Genomic DNA, 27,398 nt, shown 5'->3' with positions numbered 1-27,398 from the left:
GGTGTTATTTTTAATTTGGAGTGGATGGTGAGGGGGATGTCATAGACTTTTCGGTGGTTGGTGTACTTGAAGGTCTGCATTTGACCTTGGGCTTGACTCTTACAGTCAGCTACAAATTAGCCCTGTAGTTCTTGAGTGATCGTTGCCTTTATTTTCAGGCCTGAAGATTACTATGTGGGGAGTTGGATGTAACCCTGAAAGAGTTAACAGACTTAAATGCACCTCCACTGCACCCTCAGGGACAAGCTCCCTCAGCTAGGAAGGCTTCAGGCTTAGTTCTGAAGCTGTCTCCAGATACTCACTCACTTTAATAATAAGATTGTTTACCAAGTAGTGCCATGCACAGCATCTCAGCCTGCTCGGGAAAACCCCAGGAGGCAAAGACCAAAGCTAGGGTTGGCTGGGTTAAGTCTCCAAGGACATAGTCAATGGCAAAAGGTGAAATCAACTCCTTCCCAGAGCTTGCACCAACTGTGGAGGTGGGTTGGGTGGTATTTTATAAACTACCACCTGTTGCCTTGTCTTGGAATTCTAGTTCACCACCCACATGCGCTAGGGAGGGGGTCCCCCTGCAGGTGGGTCCGTGTAAGTACGTTCCCTTTTGCTCTTTGTCCAGGGGGAGCTGGTATTTCCCCAGAGCCTCCTTCCAAGCCAGGAAGATGCTACAGTGCCTGACTTCTGAAGGTGAGGAAGGAGCAGACTCCGAGGAGAGGGAGGACAGTAACATAGAAGATCTAAAAGAAATCATCACCCTGGCTTTTGTGAGAGAGAACACACAAAAGAGGCTCCAGGATGCCCATCAGCAAAGCAAGAAAAAGAGGAAGAAAAAGAGGTTAGGATTGAAAGATGGGGAAAGGGGATCCATGTTGGTAAGAACAGGAAGGACCTGAAGGGAAGGGGACCTGATAGAGTAAAGGAAAATGTCAAAATCACTCTGCTTTCAGTTCACATAGAGAGAAGGCACTTTAGATGGCCTGTTTTATAGAATCAAATAATTATATGTAAAACTGTACCTTGTCCTGATTTTCATTCTATTTATATTTAGAATTCCTTTGGAAAAATGGGTGGAGAGAGAAAATTTCCTTGCATAAGTATAAGAAAGTGCTTATTTGGGTAGGGGTTGTGGTTCAGTGATGGAGCTCTTGCCTCATGTGTGAGGCACTGGGTTTGATCCTCAGCACCACATAAAATAAATAAAATAACGGTATTAAGAAAAAAAGAAAGTGCTTATTCTGAGAATTTAGTGCATTTTAAATATAAGAGAATCATGTTATTTTATTAGGATCTGACTGTAGCTTGTGGATTCCAGTTCTTGTTTAATATTTTGCCATGTCTTGCTCCATTCAGACTGATTAATGTCTGAAAGTTTGTCTGCTTTCTCACTGACAGCTTCCCTTAAGGAGAAGATGAAGAGAGAGACAAGTATTTTGTCCAAAAATATTTTAAATTTCTGTCCCCTGTGGGTCACTGGAGTAAAATGACTAAGACCATGGTGTTAATATGAAGCTGTATGCAAAACTAGCATGCAGCTTCATATTATAATTCAATATAATTCAATAATTAATTCATATAATTGCAATACAGAACTTGTACCACTTGGACAGAGTAACTGCACTCTGATTCCATATTTTCTGCCACTCTACCCATTCATGTCCTCAGTGATGGGAATGGTCGAACCAGGCTTAGTGTGACAGCTCAGCTTAGGCTTCCTGCAGCTCCATCTGGGACAGGATGTTTCTGGGTGCAGTCTGTCTCTGTCTTGTGCTTTCCTTTTTCTCTTTTCCAGATGATTGGTGATTAATCTATCCAGCTGCCGGTATGAGAGTGGTGAGCATTTCAATTCAAAAGATCTGCAACAGGGACTTACTATTCCCCGCTGCGTGGATGAAAAGCATCACTATTGATGTTGAGGATATTCTTAAGGAGGAAAAGGGGTGTCTTCAAATCCCATTCCTTGGTTCTTCCTGATCCACAAACTATTGAGAGGGTTGGAAAAATTATGGGTTTTGAGCCCAATGGCATGTCCTTCGGCTACCTGTAATGCTTAAATATAGTGACTGGGGATCTCATTGTAGAAGAGGCAGCCGTTACTGCAGTCGATAGCCCTGTTTTTTGAACATAAATTGCGATCCTGCAGTCTTTGGGTTAACCCTGACCTACAGACTTACTTTGTACTACAGAGCACAGGGTTGTTGCCTTTGTATTTGAGTTTAAATTCTAACGCCCTGGGCTGTTCTTATCCTCTCCTGGTTACTGCAGGCCCTTCTTCCTTCTTAGGCCTAGGAAGGAAGGCATCTGACCTGTGTTGAAATTAGCTCCCAGCTATTAATACTAATAGGGGCAGGAAAGAAAGATATGATAGTGTATATATGGTTTTGAAATACATTGTCTAAATTTTTTTCCTGCCAATTTACCTCACTAATTAAGCTTAGCTCTGCTTGATGTTAAGTCTTGGTTTATATTCCCTGAATACTCAGGGCTTAGAGTTTAGGAGAAAGCCAGAGGTCTGCTTCCTGGCAAGAGAAAGCCAGGGCGGGTCAAACATTCACCCCAGATAGCCTTTTGTGGCAATCATTGCACCGACTGTGTTCTTCAACAACTTTCAACTCTCCATGATCCTTGCTTGGTAGTGGTACATCCAGACAGGGCAAGATGACTTACAGTCCTAAGGAACTGGGCTCTCTTTTCCAGAACTTGATCTGGAAATACCTAGAAAAGGAACCTCCCCATCCTGTGCTCCTCCTTTGCTTCCTGGGCTAACAGGTCATTTCTTTCTTCAACTCCACTGCAGTGCGTAGGGTGGCCCAACAGTATGGCCTTCGAGAGGGAGGTGATAATGACGACTGGACTCTCTACTGGACGGACTACTCGGTATCACTGGAGCGGGTGATGGACGTGAAGAGCTACCAGGTATTTTCCTCAATTTGGGGATCTCATTGTAGAAGAGGCAGCCGTTACTGCAGTTGATAGCCCTGTTTTTTGAACATAAATTGCGATCCCGCAGTCTTTGGGCTAACCCTGACCTACAGACTTACTTTGTACTACAGAGCACATCTGTCCAGTGGGGCCCCCATTTCAAATCACTGCCTCCTGAGGGGAATCTCAAAGTACTCCCATGTCCCCTCATTGTTCATGAATTATTGCTTCCCTCGTAGAAAATCAATCACTTTCCTGGGATGAGTGAAATCTGCAGAAAGGACTTGCTGGCGAGGAATATGAGCCGCATGTTGAAGATGTTCCCTAAAGATTTCCACTTTTTCCCTAAGACCTGGTGTCTTCCTGCTGAGTGAGTGACCCCATATTTTCTTCTCCTCCCCACTCCCTGTTTACATTTCCCTCTTGCTCTGATTCTCTGGCTGCTACTTTCCCTTCCCATAAGATCTCCCATCTCCATACTGTTCAGGAAGAGAAAGGATAAAGGGTGTGTCCCAAGGTTGAGAAAACACAGGGCTCTGCCTATAAAATGAGATGACCATTAAGGCCGGGTGCCTTGGAGCCTGTACCTGAAGTTGGATGAGAGTTTGTTCTGACCCTGAAAGATGTTGATCTTGAACTCCTTCCAACCATTTAAACTGTGCAGTTTCTGAATATTTTAGGACCAGGAGTTCCTCTGGAGATAGTGGGGTTGTGGTTAGTACTTAGGGTAGGAGCAGGGAGGATTGCCTGGCCTCTGTCCCATGCAGTGCCATGCAGGGCAGTCAACCCTTGCCCTTTTCTGCTCTCATTTTATCCTTTTCAAAGGTGGACCTCCATTCCTGATAGGTAAAATGCTCTGGTCCCCACCACCAAGTCACTGGAGAAACATGAGATGGCGTGAGCACAAGCAGGGGTATAATCCAGTGGTTGAGGCAAGGCAGGTGTAGTGTGAAATGCCACCGTCTGTTTTACACTCAGATGGAAAGGGCAGCAAAGGAATCCCACCCTCCCCTCTCCTCCCAAGACTTCTTCAAACCAGCAGCTCCAGGGTTCCCAACCTTTCCTTAGGCTTGTCTGGAACAACTTCCAGGGCTTAGCAGCAACTTAGGAGGAAATGTGTGTGCCGTCCAGTTAACAGGAGCCTCCAGATTTCATGGCCACTGAGGAACATTGTAGCTAAGTGATTTTCCCAAGGATCACAAGGGTTCCTTTGAGCTAAAATGCAAAACAAGAAGTACAGCAAGACTGAGGCATATTACCCATTAATTTAGTTTCTTTCTTCAGAATACACTGTCTTAAAAGCACATTCAAAGGTTTTATTTGCCCCTCCCTACTCTGGCTGAAGTGGCGGCATCACAGATGAAACACTGAAGCCCAGAGAGGGTAAGAGACCAGCTGATTCAATGTCATACCACTTGTCACGGCTTGTAGCAGATCAAGAACTCCAAATCTCCTACCTGTAAATCCTGAATGCCAAACTACCTGGGTCATAGCCACCTTTGTGTGGGTAGCGCAGATCATCACTTGGCTGCATTATGTCATGTTAATTAACCACTTCACAAGATGGGTTTCATTATCCATCTTGCCTAGATGATGAAGTGTAGACCCAGAGAGATCACATCCTTGCAAAGGGTTCACAACTGGTAAGTGATGTTGCCTGGGCTTGAATCCAGGCCTGAATTCCCTCCGAAGCCCACACACACGCTTCGCTTTGTCGATTCTACTCTCTCTCCCACTGCTGACCTCTGGGCATCTGTCTATCAATGCCAGGATTTGTCACATCAGATAGCTTTACTCTTCAGTTTTTTGTTTCATATGGAACTGACCTTCCTTTTCATTGCTCTCCAGCTAATGGTGTATCTCGTTCCTTCCTTGCCTGGTAGCTGGGGAGATTTGCAGACGTACGGCAGATCAAGAAAAAATAAGACATACATTTGTAAGCCAGACTCAGGTTGCCAAGGGAGAGGTATATTCATTACCCGGACTGTGAAAGAAATCAAACCAGGGGAGGATATGATCTGTCAGCTCTATATTTCAAAGGTACTTCTTTATTGTGATTATTTATTTATTGCCCCTAGCAGCCTTGGGCTCTAGCTCCACTGGATAGAATGTGAAATGAGTCAATGGAGGGTGGAGGTGGGGATGAAGCTGAGCCTGTCTTCTGTCTTAGACTTTGTCAGACCAAATTTCCTGACCAGAGGTGCTGCCATGTGCCTGGGCCAGAGTGTTCCTCTCCCGCATGCACTTGTCTGTTGGTCTGACCCCACCAGACTAGTCCCTTTGCTCAAACAGATGACAACTGGGAGACCACCTTAGTTTGTGGAGACCCTTCCTTATTTGGGAGAAGGGACTCATCCTGGAGGGATTCATGGTAAACAGATTCCCTCCCTGACTGAGGGCCAGAGGTCAGAATCGTGACCTGCTGCCGGGAGGGAACCCTCTAGAAGTGTGAGTAGAGAGAGAAGCACTGCACCCCTCCACCCAAGGCAAAATGACCAGGAGATAGATTATGCATTTCAGGAAATCTCTAACAGAACCACCAGCATAACCCAGTCCTGGATGAGGACCATATGTCCTCTCATCAAAGGACTTTTACCATTACTTTGTTTAGTTGCCAAGATATCTCTTGGTTGTAGTTGTTTGTGCCAATGAAGAGATCAGGAAACCAAGGCAGTGTGGTTTGGTGATCTCCTCAAGGTCACATGTCAGGTCACAGAGCCAAGTCTCCTTATCTTGCTCCCCAGCCCTGGCCAAGCCTTCACTTGGCAACACTAGACAATGTTGGACTGACTCCGTGAGAACGAGATGGGGGCTTGCGATTTTTATATGAATTTCTCCTCTGGTGCTTGTGTGACTTCTCTCCTCCCAGCCCTTTATCATTGATGGATTCAAGTTTGACCTACGGATTTATGTACTGGTGACATCCTGTGACCCTCTCAGGATTTTTGTGTACAATGAAGGACTGGTCCGCTTTGCTACCACTTGTTACTCCTACCCCTGCACAGACAACCTGGTGAGCTGAGGGGACATGATGCCCCCCACCCCACCCTTAGCATGATAACAAATCCTGCTTAAATACCCTTCCTCAAGACTTCGTGGATCTGGCCGTCATTTGTTGAGCACTGTGTGCCAGGTTGCATATGTCGTTTAGTCTAAACCCTCCCAGGAGCCCTCAGACATAGGGATTATTATTCCTTTTTACAGAGAGGGAAATTAAAACCCAGAGAGTATAAGGGACTTGTCCAAGGTCACACAGCTAGCAAGAGGTGTGTCTGGGGCTTGTGGCCAAGTCTCCCTGTCCCTAACACCAGATCCACAGTGCTCAAGGAGAAAAGACCATGGGGGAGCTATCCTGCCATCCATCTTCTCTGAGTCCCCTAGGACTCCTGAAGTTTCCCTCAGGCAAGACTGCACTTGATCTCAGGAGAGCTGAAGTTCTTACACCCTAAGCTCTAAGATTCCCTTTTTTTACTGCCTTTGTTTTGCCAGTTAAAGTACACCCTAAGACTTCCCTGTCTTTTCCATTCAGTTAATCCCCACGGGCCATGGGAGGGCACAGAGAGAATGTAGGAGGCCTTCACTTCGGCTTGACCCCCGCATCTTGTGTTCTCTTTCCCCAGGATGATATTTGCATGCACCTGACTAATTATTCCATTAATAAGCACAGTTCCAACTTCATTCAAGATGCTTACTCTGGCAGCAAGAGGTAAGGGAGCGGCTTTACTCGCCTTTCCAGGATTCTACCCAAATCCTGTCAGTCTCTGTCAGTGTTTCCATCTTGGGTCACGTGATCTCAGAAGAGACTTTGCCTCTCAATCCAGAACTCATCTCAGCTCTCTGGACTGTTAATCATTAAAAGGAGGCCACATCGTAAACCCTAGGAGGCTGGGAGGAGGAGAGATAAACATGAACGGTTTCCCCAGCAGAATAGATACACACACCAAAACATAGCCTTGTTACAGTTGCCCTTCTGACATTTCCAAATCAACAGACGTTTATTGATTGCAAGTCTGCCATTTGAGAAGGCCTTGCCAGGTTGTGGTTTCTTGGTCTGTGGTTCCCTGGGGTGTTGCTCCATTAGAGATTCTCAAGTGATGTGTCATGATGCCCTGGTGCCACATGACGTGTGGCTAGCTGGCTTTAAGATCCCCCAGAAGGGGGGACAAGAAAGGAATTTATGAGTCTCATCACGAGCAGCTTTTCCATTTGTATTTGAGTTTGAGTCCAAACAGCTCTCACTTGAGTTTTAAGAAAAAAGGGAGACTGAGGAACCTAGTTTGGCCAGGCAGAGGGGAAAAGGAAAGGAGCAGATACTTCTGGGGGCCTCAGAGGTGCTGTGCCCCGCACCTGTGTGCAGTTTTTGTTCTTGAATTTTCACCACAATGCTATGGCAAAGGTATTACCATCCGCCCTTTCTAGGTGGAGAACTGTGAATTAGGTGTCATCTCCATTTTGCAGATGAGGAAACTGAGTCTCTGTGAGGTTAAGTTGCCCAAGGTCACCCAACTCTGAATAGCTAGCATGGGCCCAGAAGCTGGGTCTGTCAGGCTCTGAGGCTCACACTCTTTCCTGCACCAGCTCTCTGAGGAAGGATTGAGGAAAAGGCAGTCCATTTGGTGTCAGAGCAACAGAGAAACATGTGGCATTTCAGCACATGGAAAATCTCTAGGTTAAGCCTGCGGGAGTGGATGTGTCAGGCTGGGAGGAGGCAATCTCCCTGCTTTTCAGAGGACGTCAGCTCGTCTGTATTGTCTGTGTCCCCACCCAAACTTTGGTTGCCAGTGGAGCCTCCTACGTTGGTGCATGTTCAGCATCAGTGCTCAGAGAGGTCTGGCTTCTCATCCCTGCTCTGCCCCTTGCCAGCAGAGAAGCTTGGCCAAGTTACTTCATCTCTCTGAGCCTTCATTTCTGGGTCTGTAAGATGAGGGCCATGAACCACCTGCCCTCTTCTGCCCACCTCACAGGGCCCCTGAGAGACTCACATGACTCGTTGGCAGTACAGCGCTCTGGTTACTGTTGTTTTTCCTTAGTCTCAAGGCCCTCAATTCCCTTTTATGAGAATTGATATTCCAATAACAGACCTCAGGCCCTCAGGCCATGATCAAGGCAGAGTTTTTGGGCACAGAGCTAAGACATCCAGTGTTATTCTCTTTTCTTTCTTTCTTTCTTTCTTTCATTTATTTATTTGTGCTGGGGATGGAACCCAGGACCTCATGCACACTAGGCAAGTGCTCTACCACAGAGTCACACCTGCAACCCTCAAATATCCTTCTGCTGTCTAGTTCCCTCCTCTTCCCCTCTCTCTTGCCCTCTGTTCTCCATGTGCCCTCTCTGTGGAGCAGCCTTCTGCCCCCATGGCCCTGTCTTGGCTCAGCCCCGCTGCCCTGGCAGCCCAGCTCCTCAACAAGTATGCCGGAGAGAGCTTGCTTTTACAACGAAGTCACTTCTCTTATAATTAATGGATTAATCCATTCTTGAGGACGGAACCCTCATGACCTAATCATCTCTCAAACTGCTGCGTTGGGGGTGAGTTCACAGCACATGAATTTTGGGGGGACAGAAACCACAGCATATCCTGGTCTTTGGTGTGCTTCCCATATTGGCAGGTAGAGTTCTTTGTTCATTCTTTCCCAAATTTTTCCTTTGTTTCTTCCTCTTTCTCCTTCCCATCTCCTCCCTCCCTCCCTTCACTCACTCACTCACTCCTTCCTTCCTTCCTTCCTTCCTTCCTTCCTTCCTTCCTTCCTTCCTTCCCTCCCCCCCCTTCCCTTCTCCTCCCCTCCCCTCCCCTCCCCTTCCTCCCTTCTCTCTCTCTCTCTCTCTCTCTCTCTCTCTCTCTCTCTCTCTCTCTTTCTACTGGGAATTGAACCCAGGGGTCACTACCACTGACCTACATCCCAGCTCTTTTTATTTTTTAGACAGACTTCAAACTTGCAATTTTCTTGCTTTAGCCTCCCAAGTTGCTGGAATACAGGCGTTTGCCACTGCACCAAGTTCCTCTCCATCTTCTGGGACAACCTACTCCTCATGCTGTCTCCCTGTCCCAAAGTTGGCAGCTAAGGCCAACTGTTAAACCCCTTGTTTAGTCCCCCTGACTGAGGTGCAAATTCAACCAGAAAAGTCCTCCATCAGTGAAAGAGAGGACAGAATTGCAAACCTTACAGAACTCGGGCAGACACCAATTCTCTTCCTTTTCCTTGCATTGACACATAGCTATTGTTGAAGTGAATTCACTAATCACGGGCCCTTGTGAAATTATACAATAATATATACTTGTGATGGACCCTGAGACATCAAAAAAGGTTATGTTATGTTTGTAAGAAGTCAGGGAAGTACATGATCTATTTCAGGAAAATTTATATCCCAATTAGGCAAAATAAATACATTTTTTTTCCACCTAAAAGGACTGACTTCAAATGATCTGGAAAAATCCACTTATGTGCACCACTTCATTCCCTGACAATGGCAGGTAGAGGAGGTGGTCTCTGCTTACAGTGGCCTTTCCTTTTCTGTCTTTATATAAATGCACTCTTAGTTGTTTCATATGTGTGTTGATTTCCCAAATGGTTGGGCTTCCCATGGCAGAGATGGTGGTTTCTTGGTATCTCCTCATTTCGTCAAGCTTTGCGTGGATAGCAGGCCCTTAGCAGATGCTCATCGACTGGCAGAACTGCTTCCTCCCTTTCTGATCACTTCATTTGGGCTCCAGTGAGCCTTTTGAACTGCCCGGGTGAGCCATGTCTCTGGTCTTCATCGATCTCTCCTCCATTCTCTTCCCTCTTCTCCTTCTGTATTTACGCTTCCACTTTCGTTCTCTGGGCACGTGCAGGTTCATTAGTGTGAGAGGGTGAGCGTCCACCCCACCACTGCCTCTAGGATCTATTAGATTCATCCTCTCTCTGTACTTACCAGCTCAGAGCTAACTGGACCATCCACTCAGAAATGTCCTCATGGACATCTCTGGTAGAGAGTTTCCTGATTTCCTCAGCAATTGGGTAAACAGCCATATTGGTACACCTGTGACTGAGGTTTCCTGGAATGTGGGGCTTCTTTGTTCAAAAATTGGGACAGTCCAGTTTGCCTGGGACCATTGGTAACCTTGTGGAAACCTTCTGGGGCTGCCTTTTCCTTGTGGGCAGTTCTGAAAAAAGATTTCTCTGTTTTCAGTGTTCCCCAAATCCTGTCAGATGATTGAGGTGGAACCAAGTTATCAGTCTTCTGAAAAGACTCCCCAAGTGGTTCTAAAGAGCACCAGAGGTAGAGAAACCCTTGCTGCCCAAGCACAACCATGATATAGGGTGTTTTTAAATTTCTAATTTTTTCCCCATCCATTAATCATTTTTCCTCCTGTACTGGGAATTGAACCTAGGGGCACTGAGCCACATCCCAAGCCCTTTTTACTTTTTGTGTTTTTAAATTTTTTTTTAGTTATCGATGGACCTTTATTCATTTATTTATATGTGGTGCTGAGAATCGAACCCAGTGACTCACACATGCTAGGCAAGTGCTCTACCACTGAGCCACAACCCCAGCCCCCTTTTTACTTTTTATTTTGAGATAGGGTCTCACTAAGTTGCTTAGGGCCTCACTAAGTTGCTGAGGCTGGCCTCACACTTGCCTCAGCCTCCGGATATGCTGTTATAGGCATGTGCCACCACACCTGATTCCCATCCATTAATCTTTCCACCCAGATATCCAGCCCCTTTCCCAACTCACAGATGTCTTCTAGACCACAGTGAAAGTGCTCAGGCCATGTGTTATTTGACTATGTATCTGTCCCTACCCCAGGGCTCTGGAGACCTGAGAGGTGTGGCCCTATGACTCCTGCAGGCTCCCTCCCATGCTGAGCCAGCACTGTTGTCACCCTGGATCCCGGGTGTTCATTTGAGAGCGTTATCTTCTCCAGAAGTTTCTGGTTTTCAGAATGCCATGACCTTCAATGGCCCTGCCTGGTGGCCTGTGGTTCCCTTCCAGGAAACTCTCTACCTTCAACACGTACATGGAGAACCAGGGCTTCAACGTGGGACAGATATGGAGGGCTATCGAGGATGTCATCATCAAGACAATCATCTCGGCTTACCCAATCATCAAGCATAACTACCAAACCTGCTTCCCCAGCCACACACTTAACAGCGCCTGCTTTGAAATCCTGGGCTTCGACATCTTGTTGGACCACAAACTCAAACCCTGGCTGCTGGAGGTAGGGAAGTTCAGGCAGGGGTGAAAACTGTGCCCTGTTACTAGAGTCAGCCAGTTTCAGGAACTCCTCCCTCCTGACTCACCTGGATTGTTTTAATCGACTTCCCCTGCCACTTCCTCTCATGGTGCTTGCTGCCTGTGGGGCTTCCCTCTTAGCTGAGAAGTGGCCACCAGAGGGGGGTAGACGGCTGGGAATTAGAGGATTCCTTGTGCCTTTGAGGTCCAGCCAGACTTGCAAATGGACTTGCTGCCAATGTTAGCTACAGAGTGATTCTAAAGATAATTCTACCTTTTGAAACAGAGTCCTCTCCCAGAAAGGGAGTGTTCTTCATCAAAACTGGGTGGACGATGCCAAGTATCAGATGAAAGCTGACTCTCTTGGCTCTCAGGGGACTGCATCACTCAGTTCTAAGCACCAGCAGAGCAGACTGGTGTCCGCTGCCATAGGAATGGGTGTGAGAGACACTCAATGAGTTTCCTGCCTTCCCAAGACCCATGGGGGAGTAGGAGGAGGAAGAGAATCTTTCCAAGTTGCTGTCTCTCTTCCTGTTTGGACTGGTCCTCAGGAGCCCTCTCAGGTGTCATCATTCAGCATGAATGATGAAGAGCAAAGTGTGCATGTGAAGTGACATCAGAGGTGCTAGTGCCAGGTACGGGTGCCAGTCACTTCAGAGTGGAGAATTCAGAATTGTAGATTGGATTCCTCAGGATTTTCCCTTCCTTCACTCATGTTTTCAGGTGTGAGGGAAATGGAGAGATGGTCATTTAGAGCTCTTACCCCAAGAATACAATGAACCAGCAGGAGCAAGCCTTTCAAAACTGTTAGAAATTCACAAATGACACCCACTGCCTCTGAACAATAGGGACTTTACTGTGGGCAGGAATAAGTCCTCCCTCTCCTCCCATTTATTCTCTTCCTCAGCCTGATTAGACTCCAGAGTGTCCCTCTTTTCTTTTTCCTACCTCCAAGTTAATCCTTTGGACCCTTCCTCTTATTTTGCACATTATGCATGTAAAAGAACAAGCACATACCAGATGAGGGGGAACCAAAAAGGGGGCACCCCTCATGCTTTCAGAGGAGAAAGGACTGAGATGGAACTGGCTAATCTAGAGGGTGTTCTACTTCCTGTTTTCTTCACTGTGTCTCTGGTACAGACTCTTTCTCAACTCTCTCTTCCAGTGGTCTGGGTAGCCAGGGCCCTGAGGTGGATTTGGCAGCACCCGGAGGTGGCATCTGCTTTACCCCTTGCTTTTGCCCTGGATAGCCCTGTCCCCAGCTGTCACCTTGCCCTCACAGGTCAACCACTCTCCGAGCTTCTCCACTGACTCCCGGTTGGATAAAGAGGTGAAAGACAGTCTGCTGTACGACACCTTGGTACTGATCAACCTGGAAAGTTGTGACAAAAAGAAAGTTTTGGAGGAGGAGAGACAGAGGGGGCGGTTCCTGCAGCAGTGTCCTTCCCGGGAGGTCAGGTACAGCAGCACCATCTGACCCCAGAGGCCTCATTTTCTCACTTCCCTGCTCTCAGTAAGACTGACTGTCCTGGTCCAAGTTACAACATCCTGCTCGTTATGTGGTCTTGCTATCACTTCTTTGAGCCTCAGTGATCTTTCTGTGAAATGGAGCTAGTGATACATAATTTCATTAAAACATTTTTTGAGGGGTGCTGGAAATTGACCCCAGGGTTACTCTACCATTGAGCCAAATCTCCAACTCTTTTAATCTTTTATTTTGAGACAGAGTCTCACTAAGTTTCTTAGGCTGGTCTTGAACTTGCAGTCTTCCTGCTTCAGCCTCCTCAGTAGCTGGGATTACAGGTGGGCATCACCACACTTGGCCTGATGGGGGAATTAAATAAGATTGCTCATGTAAAGTCTTAGTAAAGTGCCTGGCACCATAATTTTTTAGAGGCTATCAAACATTTTGCCTGGGAGGTGGGGTGAGGCTCAGTGGTTGCAAGTACTAGGCACTGGGTTTGATTCCCAGTACTGGAAAAAAAAAAAGGAAAAAGAAAAGAAAACTTAGAAACGAGAAGACTCTTGCCTGGAGTTGGTAGGGAAAGGGGTGGATTATTTCTAGCAAATTATGAAATTATGATCCTATTTGGAAAGTGAGAGTTTTTGTTTTTTGTACCAGGAATTGAACCCAGGGATGCTTCATTGATTCACATCCCCAGCACTTTTTCATATTTTATTTTATTTTGAGATGGGGTCTCGCTAAGTTACTTAGGGCCTCTCTAAATTGCTGAGGCTGGCTTTGAACTTGCGATCCTCCTGCCTCAGCCTCCTGAGCCACTGAGATTACAAATATATGCCACTGCACCTGACTGGAAAGTGGGTTCTTAGTTGCAGAATATGGTAGTTCAAACAGTTTGATTGTGAATAGTCTTTGTTCCTAAAAATAGGAGATTAAGTTACACATGTAAGTAACTATATATAATGGATATGAATTGATTAATATGTGAAGATTTAGGGATTACCAATATAAAAAATAAAATCAATATTGTATTTTTACAAAAATGAAAAGTTCGTCAGTCCTATTCTATGTCACTATGTTGGCAGGAGCTAATGTCTCCTGCTTCCTGAGGGGTGTCATTTGCCTGTCACTGGGGCCTTCATTCTGCAGAGTGGTTCTGGTATCTTAAGACTCTCAGGCTGGTCCAGGAGGTGCCCTGGTTGCTTTTCAGATCCCAGTAAGAACCCTCCCCCACCTCCACCTGCTGTCCTTCTCAGAAACGGAGCCAACCTAGCCCTGAGTTTCTGGAACTGGGGCAAGAAGTTGCAATGGTGTCCAGATGGCACTGTGCTTCTCAGGCACTTTAATATGTACTGTCTCCCCCGTAGGGAGGGAGGTGGAATGGAGTGTGGTGTGGTGCTGTTCTTGAAGCAGAAGAAACCAAGACTCTGGAAGGGGAACTGACTTGCACGAGATCACCTGACTGGTGACTGCTCAGGATCCAGGGCCCAGTGGGTGTGCCAGCTGGGATGCACCTTTCCACTGCACTGGTCTCGACTCTTTGAAGAGACCACATCACCCCATCACACACATCACACTGAGGGTCTCCTCTGCATCCGTCTCCTTTTCATTACTTGGATCTCTCAGTGGCTCTTGGTTCCTGTGCTGTAGTGGGGACTTATCATGCCTCCCTACCTGACCTCCACCCCCTCAAGGGGCTATAAGGAAGGATGAGATCATTACAGTTCATACAAGCTCCTTAAGCTCACCCAAGAAGCCCTCAAATTTAGCAAGACACAAGCTGCCATTCTCCAGAGAAGAGTAATAAGGGGAGTGAATGGGAAGGTGGCGACAGTCTGCCCAGTCAGACGAAGCCAAGGGGGAAATGGGTTTAATTGTAAGGGGAGAGAATTTGGTGAGCTGTCAAAAAGACTCTTCTAAACAGCTCTTAGTACATTGTGACACTGGCTGTCCCAGAAGGGCTAGAATCTCCTTTCCAGGAAACATTTTTGCTTTTATTTAACAAATACTGATTAACCACTATTATGTGCAAGGTCTCCCTCTGGCCCTAAATGAATCCAGCTTGGACATGTCCTTTCCAAGAAAACTTAACTGTATCCCTGTGTTCTGCATCCCAACAGGATTGAGGAAGCCAAGTGTTTCCAGGCAGTGCGGTTACAGAAAACAGAGAAATATGAGAGGGAAAATTGTGGTGGGTTCCGACTTATTTATCCCAGTCTGAATTTGGAGAAGTATGACAAGTTTTTCCAGCACAATAGCTCCATCTTCCAGGATACCGCTGCTTCCAGGGCTCGCGAGGTGTATGCCCGGTAGGAAGGCTCCCGGGATGAGGTGGGCGGCGTGTTCTGGGGATCGTGCTTGACCTGCTGGGCAGTTGGCCTGGTATGGTAGGGAAAGTCACTGAGCATCAATTCCCAACCTTGAAGTTGCTTGGGGAACATTTGGTCTGGTCTCACAAGGAGCATAAATTGGAAGGTTCCCTAGTGTGGGGTATTAAGTAGATCGGTGACTGTTTCTAGAAACTGACCACAGAGACAGACACCCCCACCCCATTCCAGGATGCACTCCTCCTCAGAGTTGCTTCATGGATTCACACAGGTGTACAATCTAAGGGCTGGAAGGAGATTGTCCCGTTGAATCTAGTCCCCCCCAACTACCTCATTTTATGGAAGGGGATGTCAAATCAGAGAGGGGAATCACATAACAAGATAATATCAGGAGAGGGACTAGAACTACCCTGTTACCTGACTCATGAGACCAAATTATTTCCACTATCTTGTATCACCTTTAGAGCATTCTCCTGATCCATTGGCCAAGAACTCAGCATATGAAATGGTCCAAAATGGGAGCCCCTGGTTTTAGCTTCCCACCCAGACCCTCTTCCCAGCACCTACCATGGATTCAGCCTGGCCTATTGGGAAGTAGGGAGGAGATGGGGTTGCGGTGGAATGGGACATAACTCCCTTTACTGCACATTTCTCCTTGAAATGATGCCATTTCCCCAGACAGGATGGTTGGAGGGTTGACTCCTTTCTTTACCACCTCGCCTTCTGACCATCAGTCACTTGTGCAGACCGGACACACTGGGGAAGGGATGTGGGGGCACTCTGCCTCTCTCTCCATCCTAACTTGTCTATCCCCCAAGGAGGATGCCTGCCTTCACCACCCATCCCTAACCTCTGTGACAATCACTTGTTCCTCAATGGGCAGGCAACTCATCCAGGAGCTGAGACTGAAGCAGGAGAAACAATCCTTCCAAATGAAAGAAAAGAAGGTGGAGATACAGGGAGAGTCAGAGTCAACCAGTGATCAAGCAAAGGGCAAGAGCACCAAGAACCAGTGGAAAAAACAACGACAGAAATGCAAGACCACCACCCACACCCCCAAACAAGTAAACCCAGATGGGAGGGGAACACGCATACCCAGCACCCTTCCCAGACTGGGGCCAGTCTGTGGGGTGGTTCCACGGAGACCACTCCTCCGAGCCCAGACATACTGACAGGCTACTTGGAGGGCTGGGCCACAGGAGGGGAACCTGGCAGTCACACAAAGCTGAGTGCCCATCAGAGGATCATTTCATTCAGGCAACAGAGGATTCTCACTCATCTGTTCTTTTTGCCGCCTTAGAAGTAAGAGCACACAGGCTGGGCTGGGAAGCTGGGCTGATCCCATGTAGAGAGCAGATCCCATGTACTCATGTCCTCAACTCCAGCTAGGGTAGGAATGCCCTAATTCAACGGGCCACTGGGAAGAGCTTCTGGAGGGCAAGACCCTCAGAACAGTCTGTAAGGGATGACTGATCATGGCAGGGTCCTTCCCCCCTGCTCTCTGCATGGGGTGGCTCAACCCCAGGCTTGTGGGGAGCTGCCCTATGATTTCAGTTTCTGGTTTCTGTTTTCTCTACCTAGTACTCTCTCCTAGCTCAGTGGATAGATGACTTTTCAGCCCATCTCCTTTATCTTAAAGACTCACCTGGAAAGACAGAATTACAGTAGAGGGTTTTTTTTTTTTTTTTTTTTTTAAACTTCTTTAGGGTCACAGACCCATGGAGAATCTGATAAAAACTCTGGAATCTCTTGTGGTAAAGTATGTAATGCACTATTTTAAAACTGTGGTTTCAAGTGGCTCAAAGATACCCTGAAGTCTTCCATGGGCCCTCTAAGGGTCCCAGAACTCCAGGGCTGAGATCCTCAGATTAGAGAGACTTTGATACCAACTACTTTCCTTCTCCTTATCTCCTTTGCACCTACCCTTGGGTGCAGATGAATCTGGAAGTGGCCAGAGCTGAGTTCCCACTGGCTCTGTGTTTGGTTTCCTCCTTCCCAGTACTTCCGGCCATTGGCACTAGTGTCCTGCACACCTGACTTGCTTTTAAGTGTCAGAGATGTAAAGAAGAATGAAACAGACAGTAACCTTGACCAGGAGGCCCCAAAGAAGAAGATTGATTCTGCTCCCTGCAATCCTACCTCTGCAAGACACTGCAGCTCTGTACCTGACCTGAGGAGGTTAAGACTCAGTTCCTCTGGGCTAGATTGCTGTAAAACCAATTCCAGAGTCAAGATGGCCAAGTCAGACAATGATGTGAACATATTTACTAGTACCATGGTAAGTAGAGGGCCAAGTTCTTAGCAGGTTACAACCTGTAAGTTTCCTTGGGTGCTGTGGCAAATCACTACGAACCTGGTGGTTTAAAACTGCACAATTTCTTCTCTGACAGTTTTAGATTCTAGAAGTCTAAAAGCAAGGTGTCTGCAGGATAGGTTCCATCTGAAGGTGAGAGAGAGAGAGAGAGAGAGAGAGAGAGAGAGAGAGAGAGAGCAAGCTTCCTTGTTAGAATCTGATGGTTGCTGGAAATTGTTGGTTTATGGTAGCATCGCTCTCAGCTGTTGTTGTGTACCTTTTTCCTGTGTATGTCTGCATGACCTTCTTTTTTTTTTTTGCAGTGCTGGGATTTGAACCCAGGGCCTTGTGCTTGCAAGGCAAGCACTATACCAGCTGAGCTATATCCCCAACCCCTTTCTCCTTCCTTCCTTCCTTCCTTCCTTCCTTCCTTCCTTCCTTCCTTCCTTCCTTCATTCCTTCCTTTCTTTTTTTTTGGTACTGGGGATTAAAACCAGGGGTCCTTTACCACTAAGCTACATCCCCAGTCCTTTCTATGTTTTATTTTGAGACAGTTGCTAAGGCTGGCCGCAAACTTGGAATTCTCCTGCCTCAGCCTCTTGAGTCTCTGAGATCACAGGAATGCATCACCACACCTGGTTCTACATGGTCTTCTTATAAGGACACCAGACACTGGATTTAAGGCTCCCCTAATCCAATATGACTTCCTTTTAACTTGACTATATCTGCAGTAATTCTATTTCCAAATAAGATCACATTCTGAGGCTCCAGGTGAATGTGAATTTTGGTGAACACTTTTCAACTTAGTATACTACCTGAACGGTGTTTCTCAAATTCCATCAATGTATGTACACTTTTATGTGTGTGTGTGGTTCTGAGATTGAACCCAGGAGTGTTCTACCACTGAGCTACATCCCTGGTTCTTTTATTTTTAATTTTAGGACAGGATCTTACCAAGTTGCTCAAGCTGGCCTCAAACTTGCGATCCTCCTGCCTCAAACTTCAAGTCACTGGGATTACAGGCATTTACCACCACACCTTGCTACATGGACATTTTGAAAAAAATAAAATACTCCTATACTCCCATTGTAGGTTTAAATTACTTGTATATGTGAAGGGTGGCATGCACCTATAGTCCCAGCTACTTGGAAGGCTAAGGCAGAAGGATTGTTCAGGCCCAGGAGTTCAGGGTCAACCTGATCCATCTACAAAAAAATTTTTCACAAACATATACAAGCATAAAACTAGAAATAAGACCTTTATACAATCAGCTCTCTGTCTTCACAGGTTCTGCATCCACAGATTCAATCAACTGCAAATCAAAGAAAAAAATTTTTAATTGTATCTGTACTCAACATGCAGATTTATTATTTCCTAAACAGTACGGTGTAATAACTATTTGCATAGCTTTTCAATTGTATTAGGTTTTATAAGTAATCTAGAGATTATTTAAAGTATACGGGAGTATGCATGTAAGTTATATGCAAATTCTACTCTGATTGATTGATTGAGTACAGTCCTGGGATTGAACCAAGGGGCACTCTACTACTGGGCTATATCCTGACCCTATTTATGTATTTATTTGCAGTACTGGGGATTAAACTCAGGGGCACTTTACCACTGGACTACATCCTGAGCCCTTTTTATTTTATTTTTAAACAAGATCTCACTAAGTTGTCCAGGCTGGTTTCAAACTTGCAATCCTCCTGCCTCAACCTTCCAAGCAACTGGTACTACAAGCATGCTACTGTGCCTGGCTACTTCATTTTATATAAGGGACTTGAGCATCTTTGGATTTTGGTATCCATGAGGCAGAGTGGTCCTAGAACAAATTCCCCTAGGATTAGAAAGGATGAGTGCACTTACAAATCTTCTGCAATAACAGAACAAAGCTGAAATTACAGCATCAATATAATTCAAATAAAAATATTAATTTAATATAGCAGATGCTTTTCTATTTTTTGCAGAAATAAAATTGCCACATGATGTGGTCCCTACCACTCTAGTTTAGGTCCCCTTGTGTTTATTACACTAAGGGTGACTGAGGGCCATGTAATGACTTGACCATAACTACTGGGACATAGACAGATAGCACTGTTGGGACTTTGTTTGATCCAAGAGCAGTAGAAAGTAGTTCAATATTTTTTAAAAATTTTGACCATAACCCACAGTAAGAAATCTATTTTATTTTACAACCCATCATATATACACACAGGGAAAAAAAGTTTTCAAAACAGTGTTTAGCAATACTACATATGGTGTGGTGTGACTCATTAGATATTTTCTGTCTTTTTTATTCTATTCTTTTAAAAAATACCAATTATAATCCACTAAATTAATTTCATGACCTACAAATTGGTTTATAACCCTAGTTTGAAAAGCACTTTTAAGAGAATATGTCTTGGAGCATTACAATGCTGGATTTGGCAATGATTTCTTTGGTACAACAACAAAAGCCCAAAGAAACAAAAGCAAAATTAGACAAATAAGACTACATCAAACTTAAACCTTCTGTACAGCAAAGACAACAATCAACAGAAAGAAAAGGCAGCCTATTAAATGGGAGAAAATATTTGCAAACCATATATCTGATAAGGGGTTTGTTTTAGTCTGTTTGGGCTGCTGGAACAAAACACATTAGACTGAGTAGCTTATAAACAACAGAAATTTTTTTTCTCAGAGTTCTGGAAGCTGGGAAACCCAAAGATAAAGGTGCAGGCAGATTTGATGTCTTTCATGGGCACATTCTTTTTAAAAAATTTTTTTATTTGTTCTAATTGATTATACAGGACAGTAGAATGCATTTTGCCACATTGTACACAAATGGAGTATAACTTCTCATTCTTCTGGTTGTACATGGTGCTGAGTCACACCTGTAGTGTAATCATACATTTATATAGGGTAATTGTGTTTGTCTCATTTTACCATCCTTCGCATCCCCACCACTCACCCCTCCCCTCATTCCCCTCTGCATAATCCAAAGTTCCTTCATTCTTCCCTACCCACTCCCCACTATGGATGAGCATCTGCTTATCAGAGAAAACATTCAACCTTTGGTTTTGGGGGTTTGGCTTATTTCACTTAGCATGATATTTTCTAGTTCCATCCATTTACCTGAAAATGCCATAATTTAATTCTTTAAGGTTGAGTAATATTCCATTGTGTGTATATATATATGTGTGTGTGTGTGTGTACACCACATTTTCTTTATTCATTCATCTGTTGAAAGCATCTAGGTTGGTTCCATAGTTTTGCTATTGTGAATTGAGCTGCTATAAACATTGATGTGGCTGTGTCACTATAGTATGCTGATTTTAAGTCCTTTGAGTATAAACTGAGGCATGGGAAAGCTGGGTCAAATGGTGGTTCCATTCCAAGTTTTCTTAGGAATCTCCACACTGCTTTCCATATTTGCACCAATTTGCATTTCCACCAGCAATGTATGAGGGTACCTTTTCCCCAACATCCTCACCAACACTTATTATTGCTTGTATTCTTTTTTTTTTTTTTGCGGTACTGGGGATCGAACTCAGGGCCTTGGGCTTGCGAGGCAAGCACTCTACCAGCTGAGCTATCTCCCCAGCCCTGCTTGTATTCTTGATTGCCATTCTGAGTGGAGTGAGATGAAATCTTAGAGTAGTTTTGATTTGCATTTCTATAATTGCTAGAGATGATGAACCTTTTTTCATGTTTGTAGATTGATTGTATTTCTTCTTCTGTGAAGTGTCTGTTCAGTTCCTTAACCCAATTATTCTTTGGGTTATTTGTTTTTTTGGTGTTAAGGTTTTTTGAATTCTTTATATATCCTGGAGATTAATGCTCTATCTGAGGTGAGTATGGTAAAGATTTTCTCCCATTCTGTAGGCTCTCTCTTCACAATGTTGATTGTTTCCTTTGCTGAAAAGAAGATTTTTAGTTTGAATCCATGCCATTTATTGATTCTTAATTTTACTTCTTGTGCTTTAGGAGTCTTGTTAAGGAATTCAGGTCCTAAGCTGACATGATGAAGATTTGGGCCTATTTTTACTTCTATTAGGTGCAGGATCTGTGTTTCAGAGTCTGTCTTTGATCCACTTTGAGTTGATTTTTGTGCTGGGTGAGAGATAGAGGTTTAATTTCATTTTGTTACATATGGATTTCTAGTTTTCCCAGCACCATTTGTTGAATAGGCTATCTTTTCTCCAATGTATGTTTTTGGCACCTTTGTCTAGTATGAGATAACCATATTTATGTGGGGTTTTCTCTGTGTCTTCTATTTTGTACCATTGGTCTACATGTCTGTTTTGGTGCCAATCCCATACCATTTTTGTTACTATTGCTTTGTAGTATAGTTTAAGGTCTGGTATTGTAATGTCAAGGGCCCATTCTTTATAGAAGGCATGTTTTCATTGTGTCCTCCTGTGGTTGAAAGAGCTAGCTAGTTCTCTTGGATTCATTTATAAAGGCAGTATTCATTAGGGCTCTGCTGTCATTACCTGATCATCACCTGATCATCTCCCAAAAACCCCACTTCTTAATACCATCACCTTTGGGGTGAGGATTTTCAGGTATGAATCAGTCAGAGTTAATATTCAAAATATATGAAGAACTCCTAAAACTCAACAACAAAAAAATGGCTGAATTGAAAAATGGGCAGGAGTGGGGGTGCAGGTCAGTGGTAGAATGCTTGCAGAGTATGTGCTAGGCCCTGTGTTCTCTCCCCAGCACTGGGGTGGTAGGGGAGGTGCAGAGGACTTGAATGAACATTTCTCTAGAGAGAAGATATATCAATGGTCAATAGACATATGAAATATGAAAACATATCAACACCACTAATCATCAGGGAAATGCAAATCAAAACCACAAAATATCACTTCATCACTTCATATCTGTTTGTTAAGATGGTCACTATCAAATAAAAAAGAGGAGTCTAGTTCTTTGGTGTATGTGCATGTTTTTTTTTTTTGTTGTTGTTGTTGTTTGTTTTTTGTTTTGTTTTAATGTGGTGCTGGGATTTAACCAAGGGCCTTAGACATGGTAGGTAAGCGCTTTACCACTGAACTGCACCCAAGCCTAAAGAAACAAAAAATAGGGTAGGGGTATAGCTCAGTAATAAAGCACATGCCTAGCACATGCGAGGCTTGAGTTTTATCCCTATCATCAGGCACACACACAAAAAGGCTTGCTTTATGGTCCAGCAATTTGTCCTAGTGAATGTTTCATGTGCACCTGGGGGGAAAAATGTATATTCTGAAGTTACTGGGTATTTAAAGGCTCTTTCTTTAGACAGGTATAAGTAAGTCTTGCTTTCTGTGTAACAAGCTCTACCTTTTTAATTGGAATTTTAATTCCATTTTCATTTTATATCACTAATATGATTAAGTTCAGGGTTGAAATTTTGTTATTAGTTTTCTATTTATTTCTTCTATTTTTGCTCCCTGCATTCCTCCCTTTCTGCCTTCTTTTGGGTTAAATTGAAAATTTAATATTAGTCTCAACTCTTGATTTCCCTTTTAGCTGTAACTTCTTGCCTCTTTTCAGTGACTGTTCTATGGATTTCAATATGCATCTTTTCCTTAACAAAATGTACTTAATGTTGTACTAAATTTTAAATATAGAAAACAATATTTTGTTATCATACATTACAAATCCCACAATACAGTGTTAAAATTGTTGCTTTAAAAGGTTATAGTATTTTAAAAGGATGTATATTTTAAAGTTATTTTTAGTCTGAAAATCTCCCTTCATTATTTAGTGTAGTGCACATTTACCTGCAGGTGAAGAATTTTCTATTTCTGTGTATATAAATGTCTTTATTTAGACTTCATTTTGAAGAATTTTTGGGGGAAACCTAGATTTCTAGACTTTTTTTTTTTCTTTCTTTCAACATTTGAAAGATGTTGCTCCATTATCTTCTGGTTTCTTTAAACATTAGAAGTCAGCTGGACATGGTGGCAAGTTCAAGGTCAACCTGGGCAATTCAGGAAGACCCTGTCTCAAAATTAAAAATGAAAAGGGCTGGGATGCAGCTCAGTGGTAAGATGCCTCCAAGTTCAATCCTCAGTACCAAGAAATAAAAATAAATATAAAATAAAATGAGAAATCAACTGTTTTCATAATAATGCCCTCTGTGTAATATGTCATTATCTGTGAATTTTAGCTTTTTGTTGTGTCTACGTGTGTTTTTTATTTGTATTTATTCTATCTGGTATTATTGAGTTTGTTGGTTTTCTAAATTCATGGTCTTTCATCAAATTTGAAAAGTTTATGACTATTATTCAAATATTTTTTCTGCCTTATTTTGTTTCTCTTATCCTTTGGGGACTTTTAAGAATATGTACATAAAAAAAAGAACATGTATATTAAATCACATAAACAGACTTCTTGGGTTGTATTTATTTTTCTTCAGTCTTGTTTCTCATTTGTTCTTTAGATTGGATAACTTTTTATTTTCAGTATTGGGGATTAAACCCAGGAACACTCTACCACTGAACTATGCCCCCGGTCCTTCTTATTTTGAGATAAGGTCTCCCTAAGTTGCCCAAGCTGGTCTTGAACTTGTGATTCTCCTCCTCCAACCTCAAGTAGCTGGGATCACAGATATGCACCATTATTCTAAATTATTTTTAATTGGTATATTATAATTATTCATAATACAAATTCTTTTTATAGTTTTGGTTTCTATGCTTAGATTCACAACTTAAAAAAATTCTCATGCATATGTTCCTTTAATTCCTTGATCATATTTATAATGCCTGCTTTAAAGTCATTGTATACTTATGAACCAACATTTGGGTCATTTCAGAGCCAATTTGTACTAACTACTTTTTCTCTTGAGTGTGGATTATATTTTTCTGGTTTTTGACATTTCTGGCAGTTTTATGTTTGGATGCTGGACATTATGAATATGAATATATGATGCTGTGACTAATTGTAGAGTCTCTGGATTCTATTTATTCCTCTAAATCCCAAATTATTAATCTACTGTGGTAAGCAGCAATTGGAATCTCTTTAATTATTTCAGTCTCCAGTGCAGCTTATTTATTGAATCTTCTGGAGTCCTTTCCCCCTCATTGCCCCTGGCTCTCAGCATGTATAGTTTATCAGTCTGTCAAATTGCACATGAGAGATTTCCCCTTTTCACAATTTACCCCATTTTTCTGGCTTCTCTGTTGTGGCTTTCTGTTGCCCAAGCCATGTGGTATCCTTGGACAAAGGCTGTAAAGCTGCAAATAAGTGCAGTTCCCTTTGCTCGCCCCTCTGCAAGAATAATTTCCAACCATCCATTTATTTCTTCATACCAATTTTCCAAAGTAAGGACATGCAGGTTGCCTTCAGTTCTGTCCCACTGTAAATAACACTGAAATAAATATTCCTCTATTTTTAAAATTCTGATAAAACATATATAACATAAAACTTACCACTTTGCACCAGGTACAGTGGTATATGCTTATAATCCAGCTACCTGGGAGACTGAGGTAGGAGAATCAAAAGTTTGAGGCCAGCCTTAGCAACTCAGTGAGACCCCGTCTCAAAACAAAACATAAAAAGAGCTGGGGATATACCTCAGTGGTAAAGTGCCTCTGGGTTCAATCTCAAGCACAAAACAAAACAAAACAAATTACCATTTTAAGCACTATAATTGTACAATTCCATGGCATTAAGGATAGTCACTAATTTGTGCAACTATCACTACTATCCATTTTTAGAACTTTTTCATCACTCTAAACAGAAACTCTGTACCCATTAAATATAGCTCTCCATTCTTCCCTTCCCCCAACTCCTGGTAACCTCTATTTTACTTTCTGTCTGTATAAATATGACTACTCTAGCTACCTTATATAAGTGGAATTATACAATATTTGTACTTTTATGTCTATATTATTTCACTTACCATGATCTTTTGAAGGTTGATTGACATTGAGATACATCAGAATTCTCTTTGAAACTAAATAAGACTTCATTCTATGTATATACTATATTTTGTTTATTCATTCATCTCTTGGAACACATTTGAACTGCTTTCACCTTTTGGTGAAAAATGCTGCTAGGAACATTGGTGTACATAATTTTAAAAGAGATATCTAGTAACTTATTTAGTGTATATACCCAGCAGTGAAATTGCTAGGCAACAGGATATCTGTATTTCATTATGCCAGTTATTTCTAAATGGTGTAAAATGACCATATCAGTCTGTATTCTTGGCAGCAGAGTGTGCCTATGCATCCACATACTCACCAATAGTGGTATTATTCAGCTTTCTAATTTTTGCAAGTCTGATAGCTGTAAAATAACACCTGTTTTTCCGATTTACAATTTCTTATTTTTAAAGATCTCTAGAGGAAGCTGTAGGTTTTCCCCCACCATTTTATCTTCTGCCCTAGTGTTTAAACAATTTGTGGTTAGGAAACTATTCTAACCTAAATCTTTCTTGCTGCTGCTGAGTTCCACTATTAATTAACCATTTTAACCATTACTATTTATTTCATTCAAGAATAGCATAGGAAGGAGCCCTTTGCTTTCTACAATTTCAATTTAGACTGTTTTCTCTTTCAGCCCTTAACCTCAGTAGAAACTTCCCCTGAATCTACTACTCGGGGCTCAACCTCTCCGGAGTCTCTACCAAGCCTGACACTGACCACCAGTTCTGAATGCAGTAGCCCAGAAATTGTCAGGATTGTATCCTTTAAATATAAACAGCAGCAGATCCCTCCAAAGTTCATCCAGGAAAACATATCAAAACCTTCTGTGCCTGCAAAATCCTGGAGCTTCTCACGGAGTTTGAACCCAAGCTGGGCTTTGCTAAAGAAAGACATGAAGGAGCAGCATCTGATGTCAGAGTTATTGACCAAGGTTCGGTTGAGAGGGAAGCTCTCCTTGTTCCCAGCTTACTGCAACCGGAAGCAGGTGCTGAGTGACCTGTCAGGTGAATGCCAATGTATGCAGGGTTGTGTCAGGAGCTTAGGTGTGTTAATCAGCTTTCCATTACTATAACAAAATACCTGAAATCATTAACTTATAAAGAGAAAAGCTTTATTTTGTCTCACAGTTTTAAAGGTTCCAGTCTGTGATCAGGCAGACCCATTTCTTTTAGACTTCTGGTATGGGCACTGGTTGGCAATGGTGGGGAGCAAAACTGCTTACCTCATGGCTAGAATGCAAGAGGAAGAAGAGGGGCTAAAGTTGTACAGTCCCCTTCAAGAGCATGCTCTCAGTGAGCTAAGGATCTTCCACTAGGCCCCACCACCTAAAGATTCTACCACCTCCCAATAGCAGCACCTGAGGACCAAGTCTTTAACACATGGGCCTTTGGGGGCACATTTATCATCCAAACTATAGTATTAGGGATGAGAAAATTGAACAGAACCAGATCTAACTTTTTGGGATCCACAGTCATGAGGAAGGGTTCTAGACCCTGCCCTCAGGGAAACCCATCTGTTGGTGCTCTTAGGGTGACTGAGAAGACAAAAGGATCAAATAGAATGTTGAGTCTGAGGAGCCTCTTCAACACTTCCTGATTCTTGTTCAGATGATCTTGTCCCAATTAGAGGGAAGAGGAATGATTTGGAGGAGAGTTGCCACAAGTGATTCTGGTTCCAAGAGCTTCAGTCAGTTTTAGTCAGTTTTTTGGCCCAAGTTGGAGGTGCGTTTTGCCAGGAATTAGTGCTGAATCCAGAGCACAAACTGATGATGCCATTGGCTTTGTCTTTCCAGAAAACTCCTTCCTGCCAAGGAAGTGCTTCTCCCATAGCCACAGCCTTGGTGAGAAAGGACAGCTGGATGTGCCCTCCCTTCTCCTCCTGCAGAGTCCTCACAGCCATAACTATTCTCTGAAGGACCTTCTGGTGGTTGCCACTCCTGCCCGACTGGATCCAAGACCTGGCAGAAGCCATACAGGTGCTATGAGGGACCCACATATACAGGAGCAGGAAGCATACAGCCACTGCCTGATCTCTGGCCAAAAAAGGATGTGAAAGGAACTAGGTAGGCTGCCTATATTCCTGGCGTGTGTTGGTGTGTTAGCAGGCATACTCTCTTAATTTTTCTGAAATGTTGAGTACGTAGGAGGCTAGATGGATTGATAAAGACATACAGGTAAATAAACAATCAGGACTTTCCTGAGTCAAAATGTGAGCCCCTTGCTTTGTATATTTCTGATAAGACAGAACTGTCCCCACCACAAAGTGCACTTTGCTTTGCCTGTCAC

General features: G+C 43.6%; 1 protein-coding gene across 3 annotated transcripts in view; it reads left to right on the top strand.

Annotated features, from left to right (window-relative positions):
• Positions 1-27,398, top strand: part of Ttll6 (tubulin tyrosine ligase like 6) — a 36,640-nt gene that overhangs the window by 6,054 nt on the left and 3,188 nt on the right. Inside the window, exons 2-15 of one of the 3 annotated variants that reach the window (XM_047545613.1) lie at positions 617-832; positions 1,790-1,827; positions 2,792-2,910; positions 3,156-3,286; positions 4,800-4,956; positions 5,786-5,929; positions 6,537-6,622; positions 10,891-11,116; positions 12,413-12,588; positions 14,713-14,901; positions 15,803-15,983; positions 16,919-17,197; positions 25,748-26,117; positions 26,906-27,175. In XM_047545613.1, coding sequence (XP_047401569.1) covers positions 660-832; positions 1,790-1,827; positions 2,792-2,910; positions 3,156-3,286; positions 4,800-4,956; positions 5,786-5,929; positions 6,537-6,622; positions 10,891-11,116; positions 12,413-12,588; positions 14,713-14,901; positions 15,803-15,983; positions 16,919-17,197; positions 25,748-26,117; positions 26,906-27,165 — 2,529 coding nt within the window. In that variant the 5' untranslated portion in view covers positions 617-659 and the 3' untranslated portion in view covers positions 27,166-27,175. Of the gene's footprint in view, positions 1-616; positions 833-1,786; positions 1,828-2,791; positions 2,911-3,155; positions 3,287-4,764; positions 4,957-5,785; positions 5,930-6,536; positions 6,623-10,890; positions 11,117-12,412; positions 12,589-14,712; positions 14,902-15,802; positions 15,984-16,918; positions 17,198-25,747; positions 26,118-26,905; positions 27,176-27,398 lie in introns of those variants that run through there. The other 2 variants (XM_047545614.1, XM_047545615.1) reach the window with 2 other exon arrangements.

Source organism: Sciurus carolinensis, chromosome 3 (genome assembly GCF_902686445.1).
Source record: "Sciurus carolinensis chromosome 3, mSciCar1.2, whole genome shotgun sequence".
Lineage (NCBI taxonomy): Eukaryota > Metazoa > Chordata > Mammalia > Rodentia > Sciuridae > Sciurus > Sciurus carolinensis.
The sequence above is the reverse complement of the archived record's forward strand: the minus strand, read 5'-3'. Positions and strand labels throughout refer to the sequence as shown.